We start from the raw sequence: 13,991 nt of genomic DNA on the forward strand, positions 1-13,991 counted from the left end.
ATGGTCTCTGTCACAAAGGAAGTGTGTTTTGCTGGCCACGTGCCAGCTGAGGTGCCTGGGAGCCTTCAGTCTTCAGGGGGAGACAAAGGCACAGCCAGGGGGCTCCGAGTGAGACGGTCCCCCAGTGCAGCTCTCCCCTTCAGCCTCTGGTCCCGTGGCCTCACGGCCCCTGCTTCGGGAGGCAGAGGACTCAGTCGGAAGCCCAGTCTGGGCCCCTGCGAACTGAAAGGCCGGCTCAGGTCTGGAGGGCTGGATGAGGTGGGAGGACTATTCAGGAGGAGGCCTCAGGTAGGGAGGACACAGCCCTCCATGAGACCTCCAAGGCCCAGGCCCCCATCCTGGCCTCGCCTCTAACCTGTGTGACCCTAGTCACATCCCGGCCCCTCTGCCCTTCAGTGTCCCCATCAAACTGGAAACTGGGCTCGGTTGCCCTGTGGTACCAGACAGGTGGGCAGTCAGGTGGGATGCAGGTGGTTTATTTTCATGGATTCACACACACTGGAAAAGCCTCTGGGCCGCATCCTCCTCCTCTCCCCCCCCCCCCCCCCCCACCAAGGCTGGGTGCCTCCCCCGTGAAAGGGAAGTAACACCGAGGGGCAGACAAAGATGTAGGGTGTGGGGTTGGGGGGCCAGAGGTCTGGGCCCCCAGCCTCCCCCCCGTGTGCCATTCGGGCCCCTCGAGTGCATGAATAAATAACTCCCGGCCACCACGGTCCGGGCCTCACTCTTCGCTGTCCAACTTGAGGCTGATGCTTCGGGGCTTGCCTCGGGCCAGGGTGGTGGGCGGTGTCCCCGGGCTCTCCCGCTCCACCTGACTGGGCCCCCTGGAGCGAAGCAGCTGGCTCTGCTTGCGGAGGAAGTCCACGGGGGCGGCCCCAGCATAGCTGCTCTTGGCCAGGGCGGCTCTGGAGGGCCCCGTGGGGGCGTGAGGGTGGGAGCCTGCCTCCAGTTGGCCCAGGTGGGCCACGTAGCCATCTGACAGGAACTGTGGGCAGAGACGGGTAGGGCTGAGGGCACTGCTGGTCTCAGGCCCACACGCAGCCTCACCTGTCCCCGTCCCCCAGGCTCGTGGGCAGTGCTGGCAGCATTACGGACCCGGCACAGCCTGACCCGGTGTCTTCTCTCAGCAGATAGGAACCCCAGACCGGGAGCCAGAGCACCCCGGCTTTCCTCCTATCTCTGCCCCTCTCCGGGCTTCAGTTTCCTGGGATCTTGGCGGGAAGTAACAGCGGCTGACAGTAAGCACCTACTCTGTTCCCACCCCCGTAGGCATTAAGTGGTGTTCGTGAAAGCTGTGGGGGTTGGTGCCATTTCATCACTTCCGTTCTACAGACAGGAAATTGAGGCTCAGGAAGCTCAAGGTCCATGGCCAGGGCCATGCGGGGGTGGATACGAACATTCAAGGTCTTGAGCACACTTCCGCCTGTTACCTATCCCTGCCCAGCAGCTTCGAGCTGTTTATGACTCCTGTCCTAGGAGGAGCCCAGTCCCCTGAGACCAGCTGGCCTTTTTGTAGCCGCCCCCGTCAGGTGCTTCTTCACAGAGGTGGTCTTCGTGGCCTCACACCCAGGCTCCGGCTCCCCGGCCAGCCCCCAATCCCGGCCTGCACTTGGCTCTCACCTGGCACTGAGCCTGCAGCTTCCGCACCGCACGGCCCACGATGTAGGTCTGGCTCGGGGGCAGGCCCAGGGCCGCGTATACGGCCACGTCTTTGGGGGACCCATAGCCGGCCACGATGTTCAGTTCTACCTGTGGCAGGAGAAGCCAGTCAGCCACCCTAGGGCCGTGAGACTGGGGCGCTCGGCTGGGCATCCAGGGTCTGATTGCTTCGGGGAGGGTCTAGCCGGAAGGAGGCGGGGCCACGGGGGTCCTAGGTCACCAGGCCCCGACACTAGCGGGAGTTAGTCCAGAGGACTAGGGGCCTCTCGGACCACTAGGGTCCCGGGCCCGTGGGGGTGGGACCAGATGGGCCTGCACAAGTCCTACAGCCCCAGGCGGGGACGAGGGCGGGGGCGGGCCCTCCCCAGCCGCACCTCCTGCACCAGGCTCTGCAGAAACATCGCCTTCTGGCGCAGCGGGTCGTGGGTGAGGCCATCGCAGAAGGAGACGACGCCGTGAGGAAAGTTGTGCTGCGACAGCCAGGCCACCACGCGGTGCTTCTGCATATCGGGCCGGCCCGTTACGTACACGATCAGGTAGCCGGCGTCCTGCCAGTGCCTGTGGGGTGGGACGGCGGTCGGTTCCATCTCCGAGGGTGGGGTCGGTCACCGCGACCAGCCGGGTGGCGCCGCTCCTACCTGACCACGTCCACTGCGCCGGCGCGCACCTTGGGGTCGCTGCCCATGATGGAGACGCTGGCGGTGAAGGAGCCGTCGATGCTGAAGACCACGGCCTCCGTGCCGCGGGCCACCACGGTCAGGCAGCACTCGGCGTACGTGTGGTCGCCCCTGCGGCCCACGGACGGCGTGAGCGGCGTGGGTCGAGGCTGGCGGAGCCCCCGCCCCGCCGAAGCCCCGCCCGCCTGGCGCTCACCTGACCACCATGCGCACCGGGTAGACGCCGATGCCCAGCGCGCGCTCCAGGGGCACCGAGAAGGTGAGGCGGCCGGAGCTGTTGGTGACCTCAGTGCCGAAGTGGATCCACTTGCCTGACAGCGGCTGCGTCATGACGTAGACGTCCACCTGGTGGGGAGAGCGGGCGAGGGGGCCCGTGGGGCGGAGCCTGAGCGGAGGAGGGTCTGGGCGGGCTGTCGTCGGGGGTAGACGGGACCGAGAGTTCCCTGCGGGTGCGAGGTCGGCTCGATGGGGGCGGGTCTACCCGGGGCCAAGACGGCCGCGTCCTGACCTTCTCTCCGGTGAGCGTGACTACGTCCAAGGGCCCGTACATGAAGCGCCCGTTCAGCACCTGGGGGCGGCCCTCGCACACCACCGTGTCGCTTGCCCGGTGGTTGGAAGTGACATTCTGGCGAGAGGAGACGGCGTGAGACCGCGGCCGGGAGACGACGTGGATGCAGGAGCGGCTGCTGAGGGGGACCCTAGCCCAGGTGGGGGCGGGGCCTCTGCAGGAGGAGCGAGGCCCGAGTGGTGGGCGCTTTCCCGCCCCCCACCTGAGGTCCCGAGTGCCTGTGTGCGGACTTCGGCTCCCAGGGAGCGGAGCCGTGACAGGACGGGATGCAGAGGATGAGGCTGGGTGGGGAGAGCTGGGATCCGAGGCCCGAATTAGCGGTGGAAGGGGAGGAGGTTCCTGGTTCCCAGGGGCGGGACCGAGACTCGAGGGGGCGGGGCCAGGACTACAGCGGGCTGGACGGCACCCGGGGAGGTCGCGGGAAGGTGGCGAGGGGCGGGGATGCTGCGGAGAGAGGGCTGGGCCTCTCTCCCCAGAATCTCCCGAGGACCCGAGGGGGCGGGCACGTACCCGGATCTTGACTTGCGTGCGTTTGCGCTGCCACTTCTCTCTGGGGAAGGCCGGGCTGTAGATGGACGGCTCCTCGCACTCCGTCAGCTGTGGCTGCTCCTTCTCGATCACCTGTGCACGCGAGGCCACGTGACCGGGGGACCTGGGTCTGCCCCTCCTCTGGCCGGCGGCTCCCCATCCTTGTCCAGTGCTCGTCTCCCACCCTGTATGCCCGATCCCCGAGCCCACCTGGCGCAGGATGAAGGCCACCACATCAGCCGACTCCCAGTAGCTGGCGTGGAAGAGGTGGGGCAGCGTGACGGTGGGGAAGGCGGTGAGCGCCTCGGGGCAGTACAGCGAGTAGTCAATCCGCTTCGTCCCCCACCAGCGCTCCAGGACTGCACGGCCACGTTGGGCAGGGAGTCAGGGGTGGCCTCCCACCTCGTGCCCACGTGTCTGGCCCCTGGGTACTCTTTCCTCCCTCTTTTCTGCCGAGCCTGCTCTTTGCCAAGCCCAGGGATGGGTACCGGGGTCCCCCTCGTCCCAGAGCAAATGCTGGCGGGGGGGGGGGCAAGGGTGTTTCAGCTGGGCTTTGGGAGGTAGAATAAGGGTCCCCTCCCCAGTCTGGGGGGCTGGCTGACTTACTCTTAACCACTTCACTGGTGGTGCTGGGGGCAGCTGGCTGGGCCGGTGGATCAGTGCCTAACTCACTGCCCTTCCAGAAGGCACCGCTGGCAGAGGTGGGTGTGGAGGGCACCAACATCTCCAGCTCTTCCAGAAAGAGGCCTGAGTGGGTCTGCAGAGTGTCAGCTGGGGAAGGTGGGGCAGCCTGAGCCGTGGTCTGAGCCGGGCCGCCCTCCCGGCTTCCCATCTGAGGGTTCCAGGACAGCTTGGCCCTCACACATCCACCACCTTCCCTGCCAGCCCTCCCTGGTCAGGTCTTGGCTGAGGCTGAAGTGCCCTACATTTGGGTGGAAGTGAAAAGGGGCCAACAGCCAACTGTGTTCCTTCCAGAATGCCTGTCACCACCACCCCAGTGCAGTCCCATTTGTCTCATGGGGCCAAACGGGTACCCGCTGGCACACCCACGTGTACATGCCCCATACCAATCCGTGAACACACGTGTATATGGCTACACCCCTACAGATACAGATACAGCAGCCCCTCCACATTGTGGCGATTCTCAGACACTGGCACCCCGGTGCCACCCTGGCTCCTCTCTTTAACCCAGACATCACCGCTGCCCCCCACTCCTTGGCAGAGAATGTCAGAGGGTCTTGGGGAATCCAGACCTCACAAAGGGCCAGGGTAGGGCTCCTTGGTCCTGGAAGTGGCGACATGAGAGGCTACCAATGATATAGGAACCACCTCACATCTTCCTGGGGGAGGGGTGCCCATCCCCATCCCTCCCTGTTAGTGCCCTCCTCCTTCTCCCCTTTATCTTGGTTGGGGGCATACCCAGCAGCAGGGATGAGCCGTCTCCCAGGGGGAACTTCTGGTAGCGGGGCACGGCTAGTGGGGCGATAGCTTGGAACTTGGGGGCCAGCAAGGGCTCGAGGCGGGAGGCGCAGGGGTCGGCCGCGTGGAAGAGGTTATAGATCTGCTCACAGGCGGGCCGCATCTGGGCCACTGGTACCCAGAAGATAAAGGAAGGAGGAGATTCAGCTGGGCATGCTGGAAGGTAGGGGGTGTGGGAAGCAGCACCTGGCATGCTGGGTGACCCTGAACCGGCCCTTCCCGACCTGTACTCCCCAAGAGGTCACCAGGGTCCTGTTAATGTGAGACAGGTGACTCAGCTAAGAAGAGAGCAGACCCTTCATCTGCCGACGGGGTTCAGGATGAAGCGTTTCCTCCTGTCAGTCAGACCCCGGCTCACGCAGAACAGCGTGTGTGGGCCTGAGGTCCTCCTGGTGCGCTTTGGGAAACTTGGCCTTGGCAAGTTTCTGGGCCTCAGGTTCCCCTTCTCTAACCAGGCCGTTTGATTTGTTCAGTGAGGTACGGCAATAACACCAGCATCTCGTGGGGGACGAAGGAGACGGCAGAGGGACAGATGAAGGAAAAGGCGTGGCTGCCACCCCCACCCTCAGGGCTCACCCTCCAAGGCGGGCATCACGGTTTTGCGCAAAGCCAGCACCAGGCCCAGCGGGGAGCCAAAGAGGAAGAAGCCGGAGACCTTGAAGTCAAGGCGGGCGGCGCTGGTGGGGCCATCAGGAGCCTCAGAAGTGGCAGCAGGGGGGCAGGAGGCTGTGCTTGCCCGCCTGGGCTCCCCGGAGGAGGTGGCGGAGGGGGCCGCCTGCAGGCTGTGGGGGGGGGGGGGGAGGGTGCTCAGCGCTGCTGCCTCCACGGCCCAGCACAAGCCCAGGGCACGGGTGATGGGGCAGGAGTGTCACCTGTTCTGAGCACCCTCGGGCTCAGGACTGGCCATGTCGCTGGGGGTACGCTGGGCAGGCAGGGCTGAGGGTTCTGGGCTGGCCCGTCCCAGCCCGTCCACCCCATCTGCCAGGGGGTCCCGCACTGGGCCGACCTCCGGGGAGAGCAGCTCATTGTTCTAGACAGAACAGGGGACAAAAATATCCTTAGGGTTGGAGACGATTCGATTTCTACTTATTTGGAAGCGAGGAGAGAGGCTTGGAGGTTGGGCAGGGACTCAAGGAAGGAACTGGGGCAGAGCCCAAGAGGGGACAGAGCGAAGCAGCAGGGAAGCTGCCCGAAGAGAAGTCCTACTGCGGGGAGGCGGTGTGTGTGTGGCGGGGGGACCTAGAGACCTAGAGCTGGAGAAACAGCCCCCTCCTGAGTTGGCAGGGTCCGGCCACACTGACCATGCTCCCTCGGCGGCTGCTGCCCCGGCTCCCGGTGCCCGCGCTGGCACTGTGGCAAAGTGCGTCAAAGCCCAGGATTCCGCCCACGCCGTCTCCGATCAGCACCACCTGATTGGGGAGAGCAGCGCCATCAGGAGGACGGACGCAGGGCTCCAGCGGCGAGCTTCCCTGGACCGTCCCGACCCCTGACCTGCCCGCAGAAGCCGGCACCCTCCGACGAGCGCAGGAAGGCGGCATAGGCCTGGTTGGTGCGGGCGATGACGGTGGCCACAGCGCCCTGGTATCGCGAGGATGAGGTGGCCAGCAGTGGCAGGGCAGCCAGTGGAATGTGGTCCTGGGAGCGGGACAGGCTGTCACCGTCGTGGCTGTAGGGGCTCAGGCTGGAGGAGGAGGGGCGGCGGGTGGGTGGGTGGGTGGGTGGGAGGGAGGGCCTCCGGCCCCTCCACCGCCCCCTCCCAGCCCCCTGGGCCTGTTGGCAAGTCCCAGCTCTGCGGAGGCGCCTCTGTGGGGAGCATCGGCACCCAGGGGGCCTTTGTGATGGAGCCACTGACGAGAAACTGAAGTCCAGCCCGGTGGGTGGCTGGCCTCCCCGCCTCGCCCCTCCCCCGCCCCTTCCCTCGTGGGCCTCTTTGGTCCCGGGAGCCCCCGGTGGCTGTCTGCACCTTGGAGACCCTGTGTGTCCCCCGCCCTTCCGCCCCTGACCAGTACTTGGAGACGAGGGCATAGGCGGCCGCGCAGATGGGCGGGCAGGGCACCAGACGCAGCGCCACGTGGCCCAGGGCCTCGGGGAAGTGGACTCGTGTGACGGCCTCAAAGGCCAGGCTCAGGGTCTGCACGTCCGCCTGCTTGGAGTTGGCGTCTCCGGGGCCTGAGTCCAGGATGTTGCCGCTGTGCAGGATGAGGAAGAGGGCGTGCACGGCGCACGCCTCGGCGCCCAGCTCCCCGGCTCCGTCTGGGCCCTGTGGGGCACAACGGGGTGCCTGGGTGTCAGAGCAGTAGCCTGCCTGGTGTGGGGCAGAACTGCAGACGTGGGGGGGGCTGGCCGTACTCACCTCTGAGTCCCTGGGCGCTCGGGCCCCATCCCCGATGTCTTTGGTGGCCTCGGTTCCAGGGTCTATAGGACGGGGGGGGTAGCCAGTGAAGGAGACCGAGGGGCCTGCGGGGGTCCCCTCATTCGGCACTGCGGGTACCCTCACTTCGCTGTCTGCCTCTTCCTCTGACCTCTCTCACCAGACTCTCGCGGGGCATCTCACGCTGCCGGGCCTTTGCACGTGTTCGTCCCGTTGCTGAGAGGGACGCCTCCTCCCCACAATGCCCGTTTGCCTAGAAAACTCCTTCTAATCCTGCCCTGTCCAATATGGTGGCCACTGGCCACACGGGCCTGTTTAAGTGGGAAGGAATTAAAGTACGACACCAATTGCGGCTCCTCAGGCTCACGAGCCACAGTCCACGTGCCGGAAGACCACACGTGGCTGGTGGATGTCCGTCATGGCTGCAAGTTCTGTGGGACGGAGCTGGTGCAACCCCGCAAAGTCCGGCTCACATCTCACCTCGCCCGTGTCGCCTTCCCGGCCTCCACGTTAATTCCTCCACGTTTTGTGCTATGTCTGAACTTGGAGTCCGTTCTAAGCCCCCGTCTCTCCTCGCTCACCCGCCCATCATTCACCTGCGTGTTCACCGCACACTCTCTCTGGATTGGCGCTCAACTTAGGGCCCCGCTAAGCTGAGGGCTGGGCGGTGCCGAGTGCCCCCTGCATGCAGGGTGCTGGTGGCCGGCGGTCTTTACCTGGGGGCCCCTCAGCCTCCACGGGGGAGGCAAAGGCATCAATGAAGTCACTAGAGTTCCACTTGGTCATCTCCTTGGGGAAGACCTCGTCACTGTCCGAGAAGCCTTCTAAAAGGACAGGGGGCCGTGTCATGGGGCAGTAGGAGCCGCTCAGGGACACCCCTGCCCCCAGCAGGGCTCTGGTGCTGACCGTGGGCATCGAAGAACTCCTCCTCGGAGCTGTTCTCAGAGTCTCGGGCGATGTTCTGCATGCGCCATTCGGACAGGCTCTGGGGAGACACGCCGCCTGCAGGGCCACCTCGGTCTCAGCCTGGGGTCCGGCCCGAGGGCGGCTCCCTCGCTTCCCCGCGCCCCAGCCTCACCTCCATGCTGGGATGAGTAGGACGAGCGGGAAGATGAGGACCACTGCTTGCCAAAACTGGCATCGGGCGAGGCATCGGGGCCGGAGGGCGCCTCGGGCCCGTCGGGGGTGCCAGCGTGGCTGGCCGCAGCCCGGGCCTCAGCACTAGGCTTCCCAGGGGCCTGGGCTTCGGGCCCCTCACCGCCCGTGTTGCACTTGGCCATGCGCTGTGCCAACATGCGGGCAGTCTCTTCCTCCAACGCCCGGATGTCAGCCATGCTCAGCTCTGTCCATTCATCCTGCCAGCACCAGGCCTGGCGGTGGGCCCGTAGCATCACTCGACGCAGACCTGGAGGTGCCCGGGCGTCAGAACGTGTCCCCCCGCGCCCCGAGCCCGAGTTTCCCTGCCACTGCTCCCCCCTCCCCCCGGGCAGCAACATTCCCAGCCCTCTACAGCGGGTGATGGCTCCCCTGGGCACACCACCCACCCAGAGCCACGGAGTAGGGCGAGGCTGGTGCCACCCAGGAGACGGGAATAGAAACTGGGGCATTTGCCTTCCTGCCCCGGCTCCCTCCCTCTGTCCCTGCCTCTTTCATGCCTCTGGACACCCCAACTCGGAGCACGAACCCAACCCCAACACTCTGGGCAGCTGGGACCAAGGCCACTTCTTGCTGTCTTTCAGCTGGCTTCCTGCTGACTTCTTCCGAGAAGTCATCAATTAAGGCATTAACAGTTAATGAAATTGTTGATAGTTAATGAAGGTGTGAACAGTTAATGGAAGCGTTGGCACTTAATGAAGTTTGTAGTGAAAGATGATACCCATTCTGGGATGTTTTCATCTTAAGCAGAGGAATAAAGTTAGGAGCTTCAATATCTAGGAAAGAAATTAATAATGGTTGGATTATAATTATAAACTCCTGGAAGGAGATATATATCGGAATCTTACTAGCGGGTATCTGTGGGTGATTTCATTTTCTTATTTGTGCTTTTTGGTATTTTTACAAACGCAAGACAAGGAGCCTGGATTATTCTCTGAGCTACATTCCCTCATTTGTAAAATGGGAATCGTAGCTCCCACTCTGGAGGGGTGTCAGGGCGTTAGAGGAAATCTTGCATGAGAAGTGATCGGCAAAGGAACTTGCATGTTGTGAATGCTCAGTCGATGTTAGGTCTTGATACCTGGCCCGGCCTCCTGCTCATTCACAGAAGGGAAAACAAAGATGCAGAGACGCGAAGTAGCTCAATAGAGGTCCCGTGGAGCCCAGGCCCCCAGAGGCCCCCATCCGGGGTTCTTGTACCTGCAGGCGGCCCACCCTCAGACCTGGGGGACGGGGCAGGGCTGAGCTGCAGGGGCTGTGGGGTTAGCTTTAGGAGGGTGAGAAGGGGAGCTGGGAGCGGGAGGGACCCCAAGAGGATGAGTCAGAGTCACAGCCTGTACTTCCTCGTGTGTTGCTGGTTAGGGCTGCTGACCCTTCCGAGAGTTTCTAAGTCTCCCCGGGCCCACAGAACGTGGGAGAATCCAGGAAGCCTCACGGATGAGAAGCAGCATCTCTGAACGTCAGAGCCTGCGTGGACCTCAGAGCTCAGGCCCCCGGCTTCTTGCCCTCCTGACTCTTACCTCCACCTCAAGGCTAGGCTCCCCTGGCCCCCAGCCAGGCTGTGCTGTTCCCCTCTGCCTCAGTGCCACCATATCAAGTGGAAACGATGGCTTTGTGCTTCTGTGTCCCCAGTAGACGGGGAGCGTCCCTGGCTCAAACACGGGGCCTGGTGCATGCTGGGTAAAGGGAGCCTCCTGTGGCTGGGTGCTCACCGACATCGTGGATGAACTGCTCGATCTTGGCCTGCATGCCCCAGTAGCGGAACTCGACCTTGCACAGCTTATAGGCACACATGAGGGGCCCGGTCTGGGCCGCTGTGCGAGCCCAGTCATCGGCCAACGGTCCCCGGCCAGTCTTGGCCGAGCGGTACAGCCGGGGGTCCTCTTCTGCTTTGTATTCTCCTGGGGCCACGGCGTCCCGCACGATGTCGATGGTATCTGAGGGGGTTCCAGCGGCACTGAGCCACACGGACCCCCTGCGTCCCTGCCACCTCCTCCCTGCAGCCAGGAAGCCGAGGCCAGGACAGAGTCTGGGACTTGTCAGAGGCTGCCCACCGAGGGGGCAGGTGGCCTGAGAGGGGCTCTAGGGTCCCCTCACTGGCCCCAGGCCTCACCCAGGATGCGCTGTCTCCTCTCTGCTCCACTCAGGTTGAAGACATTTGGCTGCTGCCCCCCGTCAGGCAGGTAGTAAGTCTCTATTTCAATGGAGAATTTCTCCACAAAGGGGCAGGTGTACCTGGGTGGAGGGCAGGGGTGGGGTCACTACTGTGCCCACCGGGGCTGTTCTCCTTGTAGCCCCAGGCCTGCCCCACCCACTCACCGAGTTCGGGTGTAGGGATACGCGTTCCAGGATTCCTCTTCCACCTGCAGGGCGGCCTTGGGCAGCAGCGCCCGGAACCAGCCTGGGATGTGGGAGCCCACGTGGTACACCTTGTGTGTGTATTGCCCGCTGCCGCCGGGCCCGTCCGTGTAGGGCCGGTTGGCCAGGATCTCCACACCACTGCCCTCACCGCTCGACTCCTCCCGACTCTTTTTCTGCACCCGGGGCAGAACAGAATGGGCGGCTCGGCCTCAGCTGAGCTCCTGGGGTCCCCAGCTGAGCCTGGCCCCCTGCACCGTGCTGGAGCCCTAGTCCCGGCCTTCCCACCTCCCTGCAACTTGACCCTGGCCCCCTGCAGCTCCCTGGGATCAGGCCCACAGCTGCTGTCGTCCTCCACAGGGCTCGCAGCCCAGCACTCACTCGTGTATTTATTGTCTGCTCTGTTCCAGGCATATTGGGATTATATTAATTGGGACCTGCTGATGAATAAAACAAAGATCCCTGCCTGCCCTGTGGGACTTAAGTTCTAGTGGAGGGGGGCGGGGGACATAACAGAAGCCAAGTGACAGGGTATATTAGAAGTGGGAAGTGTTGGGGCGCCTGGGCGGCTCAGTCGGTTGGGCGTCTGAATAGGGCTCAGGTCATGATCTTGCGGTTTGTGAGTTTGAGCCCCGCGTCGGGCTCTGTGCTGACAGCTGGGAGCCTGGAGCCTGCTTGGGATTCTCTGTCTCCCTCTCTCTCTGCCCCTCCCCCACTTGCACGCGCTCTCTCTCTCTCTCCCTCAAAAATAAATAAAAACATTAAAAAAAAAGAAGTGGGAAGTGTTATGGGAAGAAGAAAGTGTAGACTAAGGTAAGGGATATTGGGTTGAGATTATAGCATATTGGCATATTGGCAATTAGGGCAGGATGATCAGGGAAAGCCTGAGAAGATAACATGACCACAATTTGAACATGACTTAAGTGGGGGAGGGTAGACGGTGGAGTGCAGATGTGGGGTGGGGGGAGCTATCAAGGCAGAGGGGATGCCAGTGCAGGCTCCTGGGGTGGGAGTGTGTGGCATGTGCTCCGGGGGCAGCAAGGAGGCCGGGGAGGGTGGGCTGGAAGAATCAGGGAGATCCTCCGAGAACCTGACGCCAGTCCCCTCCCTCCCCGAGACCCCAGTATGGGCCCCTGCCACACCCCTTATAGCTTGAGAGCACTCAGATACGGCCCTTTTATAGCTCTGGAGCCTGAACCTGGCCCACTCAACCCCCTGAGGCTGGATCCTGGCCCTCTTGTCTCCTCAGACCCTGACCCTCATTTCTGGGGCTTCCCTGAGGCCTTGCACCCACCCTCTTCTCCCCCTGCCCAGCCCCATGCGTCTCACAGCCCAAGTCTAGACCCCTACCTCTTGGATCCCTGCCTGCGCCTCTCTGTCACAGTTTTGGGGTCTGGTCCTCACCCCGTTTCCCTGACCCCCTGGGGTTGTCAGGACCCCCTGGGGACCCGCTTCCAGTCTTCTCTACCACCCAGCACCCCTCCTCGCTCCCTGCCTCTCACTCTTGCCTCCTCAGGCGCTCCTTTCCCTCCCGCAAGGGGTTACGATTCTAAGGAGGATTAAAGGAGATCAGAAGTGGGCTGAGCCGCAACCAGCAACCAGCCAGCCGGGCCGGGCACTTGGGGGATGGGGAGGCACCACCAGGCCCTTCTGTCCCTTTTCCCACCGCCGCCCCCCTCCCCGCACTGGAAGGGGGACTTTTCTGTCCTCCCCTAGGCTCTGAGTCCTTCCAGGCCCCAGAGCCGGGCTGGGGGGGGGGGGGGGGTTGTTGAGGCGGCCCGGCCCCTCGTCCCAGGTGCGGCCTGCGCGCTCCTGCCGTTACCCCATCACGAAGTGTGCCCCCCCCCCCCCCCTTAGGCTCCTGCTGCCTCCCTCCCTCACCTGGATCATGTAGAGCTGGGCCACCTGGTACTCATCCAGGCTCATGGGAAGCAGAATGTGGTACTCCTTGATGAGCATCCTGAAGGTGCTCGGCCGGCCGCGCGCGGCCTCCGCTCCGCCTGGCGCAGGGCACGGCGCGGCAGTCAGTGCGGGGCGGCGGCGCGCGGCCCCGAGCCCTGCGCGCGGGCCGGAGGGCTCGGGCCGCGGGACCCCATGCCCGGGCCCGCCACGGGGGAGGCAGAGGCGAGCCCGGCGCCGCCGCCAGCCGCAGCGAGGCTGAGCGCTGACCTCTTTTCCGCGCGGCCCCCGTCCCCCCACCCCCCCCTCACCGCCCGCCCGTCGCCATGGCAACCGCGCGCTGACGCGGGCCCCCCGGAGCGGCGGGCGCGGGCCGCCGGGCTAGCGGGCCCGCCGCGCCAGTGTCCTAAGCCCCCTGACACCGCATCCCTCGGGGACCCACCCCCGGGAGCCCCGGTGCCCTCCTTCCCGGCCCGCCTTCCACAACCGGCCCCTCGGGGCCCGCCCCCTGCATCCCTTTCCCCTAGTCGGTGGGGTCGCTTGCCCCCCACTCCCAGACATCCACTTAGAACCTTGTCCCCCGGGGTGTCTCCGCAGAGCAGCCCCGTGCGCCCCTCCTTGTAACGTCTGTCAGTGTCCTCCCACCCCCCCCCCCCGAACCTACCTTCCAGGACCAGATAACTAAACCCTCCTGCCCCCAGATCTGCCTTCCCCATTCTGCCCGGCAGCCCAGTCCTCGACTTCCCCGCCTCAGCATCCTTCCTGGACCCCCGGCACGTCTGTGCAGCCACCCCATCATCCTTCCCGGGGTTGACCCCTCTTCGAGCTGAGGCAAGAGTCGCTCCGCTGGGTATCCCACGGGCCCCGACCCTGGGAGACCCGCTCCGCCCGCCCGCGCCCCGGTTCCGCTGCAGGCACCCCTCCCACCTCCCCACCTCGCACCCAGCGAGCGGGCGAGAGGCCCCATTGTCCCCACTTCCCTCTGCTCCCCTGCGTCCCCGTCCCCTGCCGCGCTCTTGGCCCGCCCGCCCGCCGACGTCCCGGCTCACCTCTAGTCTAGGGCGGGCGCCCCTCACCCGGTGCGGGCGGGGGCGGACGGGCCGCGGGTCGGAGCCCGGGGCACCCCCAGCCCCAGCCTCGGGTTCCAGCGGTGGCCGGACCCTCTGAAGGCGCAGCGCGGGCCCATGGCCCCGACCTTCCTCCGGGTCCGCCCGCCGGCGCCCCTGCTGTCCCTCCCCGCCGCCCGCCGCGTCACGGCGGCCGCCCCGCCCCTTTCCTGGGCCCTGCTGTCCCTCCC

At 64.8% G+C, this 13,991-nt stretch overlaps 1 protein-coding gene across 1 annotated transcript; it reads right to left on the reverse strand.

Moving 5' to 3' along the window:
* Window positions 1–460: 460 nt before the first annotated feature.
* On the reverse strand, window positions 461–13,906 carry PITPNM1 (phosphatidylinositol transfer protein membrane associated 1). Its single transcript, XM_042904216.1, has 24 exons — window positions 13,744–13,906; window positions 12,677–12,795; window positions 10,757–10,971; window positions 10,551–10,672; window positions 10,150–10,374; window positions 8,361–8,687; window positions 8,189–8,284; window positions 7,999–8,106; window positions 7,265–7,326; window positions 6,921–7,171; window positions 6,403–6,592; window positions 6,213–6,320; window positions 5,784–5,941; window positions 5,488–5,693; window positions 4,852–5,022; window positions 4,039–4,203; window positions 3,643–3,791; window positions 3,415–3,525; window positions 2,845–2,961; window positions 2,533–2,681; window positions 2,298–2,447; window positions 2,034–2,217; window positions 1,621–1,749; window positions 461–985 (listed from the first exon to the last, which is right to left on the reverse strand). Exons 2-24 carry the CDS (start codon window positions 12,752–12,754, stop codon window positions 722–724), a joined length of 3,735 nt encoding a protein of 1,244 aa, XP_042760150.1. The 5' UTR covers window positions 12,755–12,795; window positions 13,744–13,906; the 3' UTR covers window positions 461–721.
* Window positions 13,907–13,991: the final 85 nt, after the last annotated feature.

The sequence above is a fragment of the Panthera leo genome, chromosome D1 (assembly GCF_018350215.1).
Source record: "Panthera leo isolate Ple1 chromosome D1, P.leo_Ple1_pat1.1, whole genome shotgun sequence".
In the NCBI taxonomy this organism is placed as follows: domain Eukaryota; kingdom Metazoa; phylum Chordata; class Mammalia; order Carnivora; family Felidae; genus Panthera; species Panthera leo.

Excerpts from the sequence above, each read along its gene's own strand:
- PITPNM1 (XM_042904216.1), bottom strand. The coding sequence starts at position 12,754 with ATGCTCATCAAGGAGTACCACATTCTGCTTCCCATGAGCCTGGATGAG. Across the intron at positions 10,673-10,756 it reads TATCCCTACACCCGAACTCG|GTACACCTGCCCCTTTGTGG; the intron begins GTGAGTGGGTGG and ends CCCTCCACCCAG. Across the intron at positions 2,962-3,414 it reads GCACGCAAGTCAAGATCCGG|AATGTCACTTCCAACCACCG; the intron begins GTACGTGCCCGC and ends TCCTCTCGCCAG.